The sequence below is a fragment of the Puntigrus tetrazona genome, unplaced genomic scaffold (genome assembly GCF_018831695.1).
Source record: "Puntigrus tetrazona isolate hp1 unplaced genomic scaffold, ASM1883169v1 S000000095, whole genome shotgun sequence".
Taxonomy (NCBI): domain Eukaryota; kingdom Metazoa; phylum Chordata; class Actinopteri; order Cypriniformes; family Cyprinidae; genus Puntigrus; species Puntigrus tetrazona.
This window is the reverse complement of record NW_025047772.1, coordinates 1-10,103: the sequence shown is the minus strand read 5'-3', so window position 1 is coordinate 10,103 and position 10,103 is coordinate 1. Positions and strand designations below refer to the sequence as shown.

The 10,103-nt window shown below is 39.5% G+C and overlaps 2 protein-coding genes across 2 annotated transcripts; one reads left to right on the top strand and one right to left on the bottom strand.

The window, feature by feature from the left end:
• Window positions 1-295: 295 nt before the first annotated feature.
• Window positions 296-3,924, top strand: ube2al (ubiquitin conjugating enzyme E2 A, like). Its single transcript, XM_043229807.1, has 6 exons — window positions 296-452; window positions 907-987; window positions 1,767-1,792; window positions 1,897-1,986; window positions 2,570-2,658; window positions 2,809-3,924. Exons 1-6 carry the CDS (start codon window positions 409-411, stop codon window positions 2,935-2,937), a joined length of 459 nt encoding a protein of 152 aa, XP_043085742.1. The 5' UTR covers window positions 296-408; the 3' UTR covers window positions 2,938-3,924.
• Window positions 3,925-4,215: 291 nt separating this feature from the next.
• ing1 (inhibitor of growth family, member 1) lies at window positions 4,216-6,964 on the bottom strand. Its single transcript, XM_043229805.1, has 2 exons — window positions 6,659-6,964; window positions 4,216-5,297 (listed from the first exon to the last, which is right to left on the bottom strand). The coding sequence occupies exons 1-2, from the start codon at window positions 6,798-6,800 to the stop codon at window positions 4,510-4,512; spliced, it is 930 nt and encodes a 309-aa protein (XP_043085740.1). The 5' UTR covers window positions 6,801-6,964; the 3' UTR covers window positions 4,216-4,509.
• Window positions 6,965-10,103: the final 3,139 nt, after the last annotated feature.

The window sequence follows — 10,103 nt, the reverse complement described above, 5'->3', positions numbered from 1 at the left end:
CCTCATTCCTCCCACAGAAACGTCATCGCGTCCGTTCCTCCGACGAAGACCGAACCAACGGTCAGACAAATAGGGGGGTTTCGGCTATTAGCGCAGCCGGAGACGAACATTTCGGGTAAATCACTAAAGCGCTTCTCTTAAACCACAAACGTTTCGTAAGCGGCCGTCATTCCGTATTTAAAAACAAAACTTATACTTGATTTGCACGCATCTTGCGCGATGCCTTTGTATTTTCCGTCACAAATAACTCCCTGTGTGGGACGGGTGGTATAATCCCGTCTAGTGAAAAGACGTCTTGTACTCAGAAAAGAATATTAATCACCAGTGTTGTGACATATACAGTTACCTTAGCATTTGTTATTAGGCTCTAAAAATAATCGCTGACTATTTTTTTTAGTGTAGTTAAAGATGTCCACCCCAGCAAGAAGGCGGCTCATGCGAGATTTTAAGCGGTGAGTAGCTGTTAAATGATAGATGTGTTTGTTTTGGTGAGCTAGCTTGCTAGCTAGTTAGCTTTCGCATCCCCCAGTTCGGTAGCCGATTATTAAACGTAATATAAACTCTTTAAATACGACACTTAACGCTATGATTATCCCGTCGAGCCCGTCGGCAGTATCGCATTGCCTGTTTACGTTGTGGGGACTCACAGAAACTCTACATGTATGTTAGCTCACGAGCTAGCTGGCTAGCGTGAGCCGGTTAGAGAAGTTCTTCAAGCTTGACTTCTCTAAATGCGATTATTACTGTTGCCGTTTAGCCAGTACTATGCATTTCTAGCATTTGTCTGTTAGGTAAGCAGAAGCCACGCGTCGTCGTGTAATGCCCCAGGTGTTTTCCTAACCGGTTAATGTGACCGGCACGCTGAAATACAGTTTCATGATTGAGTGTTGTGTGGCGGTCCCCCAGGCTCCAGGAGGATCCTCCAGCCGGCGTCAGCGGAGCTCCGTCTGAGAACAACATCATGGTGTGGAACGCGGTTATATTCGGGTAAGAAGAGAGCAGGACGGGCTCGTCGAGTCGAGCCTGCTCGTGTGACGGGGTTCCCGCGGTCACGGAAAACCTCCTGATACCAAGGGTTCACGAAATCGGCATTACCTGACCTGAAAAAGTTATGGAAGCGACTAGCGTGTTGAGATATTGTGCAACGCTGTGTTCGTGAACTTTGGGTCGGCCAAATGTCTAAAAGAAATGCTTTTAGCAAGCAAAGATGTGTTAAATTGGCAATTTCGTGTTTCTAATGTCACACAATTTTTGTTGCAAACAAATGCGATTCGTTTAAACTTTTAATTCATCGAAGAATCCTGTCAATTCATCATTCATGAAAATAACAGGCTTAAAGAGCAGTGAATAGATATATTAGAATGATTTGTGAAGGATCATGAAGACTGCAGTAGTGATGCTTTACATTATAGAACTAAATTTTATTAAAAACAATGGTCATATAAATGCATGTATAATATAATGCCAAAACATTTAAAATGATAGTGACGACAATTTATGAATGCAAACACATTTTTCAATAATAGATTCTTCCGAAAACGTAAAACATTGTGCCAGCCGCAAAGTTTTGAAGTGTAATAGTACACGTTTCATTGTCTGCATAGCACTGAGGGCTTGACCGGGGTAAACCTGCCTCGCCGTGTGTTCAGCGCTCTAGTGTAGCATGTGTTATTTGATATCACGGTCAACATGCTGTACCTGAATGTTCCATGTCTGTGTCCTCCGACCTTTGACCTTTTCATTGCGTTTCTCGTTTTTATATGCAGTCCAGAAGGAACACCTTTTGAAGATGGTAAGTGTCTGTTGACCTTTCAAGCATGATCGAATGCTTGCGTACAGAAAATGTTTCTTTGTCAGAAACGAAAGATACAATATTGTTTCTATTCTGCGCACAAGGTACCTTCAAACTCACAGTTGAGTTCACGGAGGAATATCCGAACAAGCCCCCAACTGTGCGGTTCGTCTCAAAAATGTTTCATCCAAATGGTGAGTGACGCTTCCTGTTTTGTCTTTCATTAGAAACTTTGTCAAACAGAAACTGAACCTGATTCTCAAATGTTCTTAAGTGTACTTGTCATACGTTCTCACACAGAATCTGCTGCTGATAAATTCAGTCGTACAGTCAGTCGTTGTGCTTTGAGATATATATTTATATTATTATTATTATTTATTTTTTTTTTCCAATTAGGATGAAGTCAAAAATAAATTAATACTTAAGCACTCATAAATGTTAACGCTCTTTCCCCTGGATGTTTTTCATGTCCGCAGTTTGAAGCAACCCCCATAATTTTATTATAGAAAATATGTACTTTATGCAATTTTTACAGGGAGTACCTCAAAAATAACAATTGGGCTCGTTTTAAGTAATATCTGGGACATTTTGCTGTGAAAACCTGGCAACCCTGAACTTAATAGACTAAGATGATTAAAGTTGACACCAGAGTTGCTGTATCTTCTGGACTTTTGGGATTGTACAGCTTTAGTGAGCATTTGTTTGCTGTTTTGTTTTTTTATGCATGCATTCCTGATTTAATGTAGTGAATCTGTTCTTCCTTGCTGTCTTTCACAGTGTATGCTGATGGCAGTATCTGCCTAGATATTCTTCAGAATCGATGGAGTCCAACTTACGATGTTTCATCTATTCTGACATCAATTCAAGTATGTCAATTACCCGTTTTAGTCATTTTAGGTTAAACGCAATGCTTCACCTATCCTGTAGACATTACTGAATTCTAGAATTGTCTCATTTTTGAATTGTTATTTGTTAGATTTGTAAGGCTTTAATTTTGTTTTTTTTCTTTTTTTTAGTCTCTTCTAGACGAGCCAAATCCTAACAGCCCCGCAAACAGCCAGGCAGCACAACTGTATCAAGAAAACAAACGGGAATATGAGAAACGAGTGTCAGCGATTGTAGAGCAGAGCTGGAGGGACAGTTGACCACATTCACAAGCCATGCTCTCACTGAAATGTTGTTTTCCTTTTGTTTGGCTCTGTTGTTTGGGGATAGTTTTTCAAATCTCCATTTTTAAGTTTTTATGCACTTTACTCATGCAAGATTGTGATTTTTTTTTTTCTCTCCCATGTTTTTGCCTGGACTGATTTCAACCCTCATTAAGATCAGTGAAAGGGGTCAATGTACCCGGTGAATAATGCTCGACTAATTTTGCATACGGCATGAACATGCAGTGATTGTTCTGTTTTGCTAAATGCATAAGCGTCTCTTTAAAAACACACACATTATGGTTGAGTCAATCAAGGCAGTCTAATCTGGATTCATGACTCTTGCTGAGAGACAAAAGTCATAGTAGTGTTGATGAAAATGTTTCTGGTGCTTTGTCAATTTTAATATCATGGTCTCGCTCAAAAAGCAGTTAAAAGTGTCCTTTCAATTTTGGTTTTGCTTCAGTTCTGGATTCGTTACGTGGATTCAGTCACAAATCTTCTTGGCTCTGCCGGGCGGTGTTGGCATGCTACCACACGAGTGGTGAGCATCTCTAGTACGCACTAAAAAGATGTCGGTAAGCAGACGTCAGGGTATATATAAATTATATCAAATTAGTTGACCAAAAAATGGCAATATAATGTGGAGTTTAAAATATATATATATTTACTAGTCAAAAAAAAGATTTGCTGGAATTACTCAAAGTTCAAAAACATCCTACAGAGATACATTAACTGCAGTTACTTAATATCTTTTCATGGCTTGCAGCACAAGTCCAATCAATCAAGTGAAATTGTCTTTTTTCCAAGCCCTTGATCTTTGCAGATGTATGCCCTGTTACATGCATGAATGCCTGAGTGTGTCCTTGCCTCTATTAATCTCTTGTAAATACAAAAACATCTGAATTTTGTGTACAGATTTTGCACTGGTTGGCAATCTCATTTTCCAGCACTTGTAAATACTTAAATAAAAGGTGAAACTACCTTTGTGAGCAAGACGTTACTGATATTCAGCACTTTTTTTTCCCAACATTTCCGTAACAATAGATGTCCAGCACTTCAAACATAAGAGCCTTCACTCCTGTTTAATGTTTAATTCACCAAGTTAGGTGAAACATCAGTTGTGTTCGGAGAAACAATTATAGAAGTAAATACTGCAAGTTAATATCAGATCTTTTATCAATATCTTTTGTCCACATTTTAAGTGCATCCGGAAAGTATGGGTGAAATGGTCCATTTCATGTAATTTTATTTTTTTAAATGAGACCGCATGAGACGACGGCATTAAGCATGATTTATTTTACATGAACATATGTACAGTTATGCAAGGCATAAATACAAAACTGATAGTTGAAAATGGTACAAATGCATTTTGTAGTTGGATGAACAGAATGCGTCCAATGTTGCAGAACAGCTGAGTACAGAAGTAGTTGATAAGTGAACCCTATCGAACATATCTCTAAAAGATAGAACTACCAACAAAGGACCAACTCTAGTGTGTAACAACATCGCAGGCCCACGCTCTCTCTAAACTCCTGAATAGAAAAATGGCGACGGCTACAGCTGACACTACCTGTTGTACGCTCGCTCTTTCTTAGACCTCTCCAACGCTTTGTCCATTGTCTTCTCGTTGTCTCCTCTGCACTTCGGACAGTACCATTTTCCTTTGGGCTTGTGGTGCAGGCCGACACACGAGAAGTGAAACCACTCGATGGTGCATTCATCATTATCGCAGCCTATCATCTCTCCGTAAGACACTTGCTCACACAGGCAATAAGTGGGTTCATTGGGATCGATGGGCAGGTCTGTCGGGGACGGCTCCCTGTCCTGCTTGCTTTTGGACCTCTTCTTTTTCTTCGACGACGTCGACGAGGTCTTGGCCTTCTTTTCTTTCGACGCGCCTGAACCAACCTCCTCGTTGTGCTCCACGCCGTAATTGGAGTTTTCCCGGTTCTCCGAACCGTTCTTCTGCCTTCGCGAACGCTTTCCGCCAGATTTGTCTACGGAAGTCGGGGTCTCGTCCCGTCTCCGATCCGCACTCGGCTTGCTGACCGAGAGCATCGAAGCCGAGACCGGTGTCGTGGTTACGGTCGTTATGGCGCCGGGGGTGCTGCCCACCGACACGGTGCTCTCCGGCGAGTCGTGGCAGGCCTGGAAAAGCTCACTCTGCCACTCTAGCTGCCGGCTGCGGTTCTCCACCATTTCCACCATTTGGCCTGCGATCTGGATTTTTTCATCTCCGAGTTCTTCGGTGCGAATCAAGGAGCGCTGGATGCAGTGAAGCAGACGCCGCCTCTGCGCGGGATCTGATTCTTGTCTGTGCTTTTCATAAGCCTCGTCTAATTCATTGAGGATCTCTGCAAGACAGATAGTTCAAGGTTAATGTAACGCAATAATAATGGGAATAAGGTTTACTGTCCGTCTGTATACATTTTTATAATCAATTCAACCTCCAATAAAAAAAGTGATCAAAGGATTTGCCTAAGACACATTCTAACTAACAAACCACCACATTTGATTAATTACAGTTTTCTGAAATGTTAGTTTAATTATACAAATGCCAAAGCCAAAAAGGAAAAATCCCACACACAATCTGCACTTGTAAATGTATCCATGACCTTCATCTTGTGTATTAGACCGAAACATGAGTCAATACATATGCTTTTTGATGCACTAACAATTTGCAGATAGTGTGCAGGATATTATTTTTGGAGGGGTTTTGAAGTTTGATCCTTTTCGTTGTTTTTTTCCCTATGCACCTATTCATTACTTACAGGTTGATTGTTTAAAAATACACGTGGAATTATGCAAGTAAACATTTCCACAACCAAAGTCTGATTTGGACTAAACCTAATTCAAAAAGTATTTTTTTGATTCTGGATCCCTCTTCTGGCTAATTAAACATTGCACAAATCAGGGAGGGGAACATGTTTTAGGAATAAAATGTATAATTACCAGGTGAATTGTAGTAAAAAAAAAAAAAAAAAAGAATAGATATGAATAAAACGCTTAAGTCTTGGAAAACATAAATGCTACTTAGTTTTCTGGTTCAGTGCAGGAGAAAAAAGATATTTAGAAAATATGGCCTTAAATTGTTTATTGTACCTAATCTACAGATGATGTGTAATCAAACACCCGCACGTGTATTTAACAAGTTATCTTCCCTGTAGTCTGAAAGAACACATGTTATGGAAGCAAAACAGCCCAAATCTTAAAGTGGACCAGAGCATGGTGTAAAAACAATGGTCCTGCCTCTATCGACTAGACTTTTTTATATATATACAGCAGATACAGTCGCTGCCTGCACGATAAATGTGTTGGCGTTAAAATGACTTACACACTACTTTAATTCCTATTCACACAACGCTAACACACAACTGTGATTTCAAGCTACACGACTGTTTAAACGGGAAGTTTAGTTGCGCCACAGAAGCTGCGAGACTCCGCGCTCCATCCAAACAGGGTGTGTAGCGATTTCACAGAAACCTCTACAAATTCGGGATATAAATGGCGAATAAATGTACTCTAAGTGTTCGCTCAACTTTGCAGCTTCGCCCTCTCCATCGCGCGACGCGGGGAAACCTGCGAGTTTCACGTGCTAACGGCTAGCCGCTAGCCAGCTAGCTAGTGTGACATCCAACACCTCTACAGCAAACGAAGCACTGCTTTTTTCCCCCCCTCACACTTCTGCTACTAGCGAGATCCCGAGAGCGTTCACCTTGATATCTGGCGTCAATTTCCTTCATGAGAGACACGCATCTCTGTAGGTCCAGCGGCAGAGACTCGACCAGCTCCAGATACTCCTCAACATAGTTCACGACAACATGAGACGACTCCCCGTTTGAAGAAGCGTTCAGCATCTTGTCACGCGCATTTAAGAGTTCGCTGGCGCAGTTTAAATGCGTTTTGTGAATAGTTATTTGTTTAAAAAAAAATAAAATAAAAGTCTGGGCTGCTTGAAAAGTTATTCGGGTAAGTGTGTTGTAGTGAGTTGTGCAGGACCAGTGACGCTGCTATGGCGGAGACCCAGCTCATGAATATGAATGAGCTCGCGGTGACGTCGCTCCACAGCCGTCCAATGGGTGTTCTTAGTACGCAGAAGCTAATTAATATTCATGAGCGAATGCTGCAACGCTTGCCACAGGGTCGAGGACGCACACTGTTGCGCTTTGAAGACGCTTGGTGGCGTTTGGTAGCAACACTTCAGCTAATGAAAATGACCTACATGTTAATGCTAGGTTTGAGTTTAGTGCAATGTGGGATGCATTTTATGAAAATACAGAAAAAAAACCTGCTCTCTTATACTAGTTGGCGTTATTTGCGTGTAGAGAATTGTAGCACTCATTTTTGATTTATTTTAGTTATTTACAGATTTGCTGCATAGTATTAATTCATTCATTTTTATTGTTTGTTGTATTGTGTTTGCTTAACAGCAAATTCTCCTTACAGCATCTTCTGCGTGCATCAAATGAACAAAAATATGTGACCCTTGAGATTTATGCATCATCTGAAGGCTGAATTAATAAGCTCTTTATTTATGTATGATAGCCCAAAATAGCCCAAATCTCAAAACTGACCAGAGCATGGAACAAAAACAATGATCTTGTCTGTAGCGTCTTTGCATAAACACAGTCGCTGACCACATACATCGTTGTGTTATCGTTATATATTTTAATTACTGTTTACAACACTAACACACATAGTGTGCATCAAATGAGAAAAAAATATGTCCCTAACCACAAAATTTGTTAATTTTTCCAAATTAAGATCAACATCTGCAATCTGAACAAATAAGCTTCCTATTGATGTATGATTTGTTAAAACATGACAATACATGGCGAGATAAAACCATATGAATATCTGGAATCATATCAATATCATATGAAATAGTTTTGACCCACATCATCAGAATCAGAATCAGAATCACTTTATTGCCAGGTATGTTTGCACATACGAGGAATTTGTTTTAGTGACAAAAACTCTACAGTGCAACACGATAACAAGACAAGACAGATATAAAGAGAAATATGTACAATGCTATGTACATATTTCTGATATGTATCATGTATTATGGCTATTGCTACAAACACACCCCAGCGGCTTAAGACTGGTTTTGTGCTCCAGGGTCGCATGTAACGTAGCAAATGTTAAATGTTTGTGTCTCTCTCTTTATTAAACTTCATTAAATATGTAAGACATTTAAAATCTTCACCCGCACTATCACAGACTAAGCCCTACTCTCTGTCAGTCTAAACACCTGTGAATGCCTGTAGTTTTTTAATAACTGTTTTAATAACCCATTCCGTCCTTTCTAAATATCATTTAGCTACTGTGATACTGATCATCTCAGACTGAAAGCATAGTGCTGTTCTTCTCCACCGAGAATGCCCTGCAGGGGTCACTTATGTTAAGGCAATGAGGCTCCTAACGTTGTTTATCCCCAGCCGTGTTGTTTACTGGCACCTCATGCAGACGTCCCTTTCTCTCGAGTTCATCGTTGCGGATTCCTCCTTTCAGTTACAGCCCCGAAGAGAATTCCTAATGAGTTATCCTGTATTTTTAACAGTTGCGAATGACCTTTGGAAACGGTGAAAGTAGCTCTTTGTACATCTGTGTTATTAGCAGCAAAAATGTCAGATGACTAAAATGTCATAATGTGCAAATGAGAGGAAATGAGTGTAAAGTTCTCCAGAGGCCAGCACCGTCCAGTCTTCCTCGTCTTGCGTGCTCTGAGTCGTAAAAAAAAAAAAAAAAAAAAAAAAAAAAAAAAAGCACCTCTTACGCATTTCAGTGTCAATGGAGAATTCAGAGTTTGGACAAATTAGGTTACTTTCCACATTAACTTAATGTCAAGAACGGAGGTGTAGTCGTAAGCGAGGTTGAGCGTTAGGCTAACTGGAGTCTTTCAGGATTCTTTTGGTTATAAAATATTACAAAAACAGCAGATAGATGGATATTGTGTCTTTGTTGCATGTTGTGTGTGCATGCTACAGTAATAACAATATATTATGCGTAATTAGCATTATCCTAAACCCAACCCTAACCATGCATTATGTAGTTAATTAATGTTACTCAGTACTTGATTGTGCAATTGCACTGTAACAAAGACTGCATTTATGTAGATAGACAGAGATTTGTGCGCATGTATGTGTAAGTAAAATTAATTACTTGTAAATTACATAATGAGGTTCATCTGTGTTTCTAAATATTATTCATTTGTTTCCAAATTTTTAATTACTGTTCTCTTTTAGCAAACCTTTGTTGCGGTTTTCTAAAAGTCATAACTTTTACAAATATTAGGATTTTGTGTTTAAAAGGTGTACCTTTCACTTTTTGGTTAATAGTCCTACAGTTTTATTAGAGTATAGGTTTTATATTTATCAGATAATCAGCCCCTGATGAGTCTATTGAATTAACAGCTGTATACACCATTTCTGTTATATACATTTTGTAACTTATAATTCAGTATTTTGACGTATTTGAATACTCTTGAGCTTCATTTGTTGTACTATCTTTTATAATGTTTACTGTAACGTGCCGTTAAATGATTTGAGATCATATTTGTTCCTGTTGGATCCAGCTTGTTCAGATCTTTTCAGTGTAAACAAACCTAGGCTTGTCTTCGATGAATCTCATGACCCTCCAGAAAGTCACAATGTCCTGGAATACAGTGATCGCTCGCTCGCTTTAAAGTACTGTTCCACAATCACTTCAGTTTCGTAGGATGACATGCGCTTATGCTCATGGTTCAGACTCGGCTGAATTGGTTTTCAAGCAGTGGGTTTGAAATGTCAGGACTGCCGAGTGACTTCATGAAGGAGTTCACCGATACAAGTTAAAGAAGCGCTGCTACCTGACCTCAGTCTGAACAGATATAATCTCTCTTTCGCAGACACGCACAACAATGGCTTTTAAATTCATTGCGTAATCGCATCAGATTACCATAAATAAAAGGGAAAAGGTAGTTTTTTTTAACTGTGTTTTATGCATCTCAGTTAAACTGCTAATTTTGCGATTGCATTCGAAAAGCATTAAAAAGCCACACTTAAAGCTGTACAAAATGTCATTGCATTAAAGCAATAGTTGGAGCAAAAATATTTATAATTTTTAAATTATTATGTAAATAACGGACCTTGGCTGAGCTATGACTATAACAGAAGTCA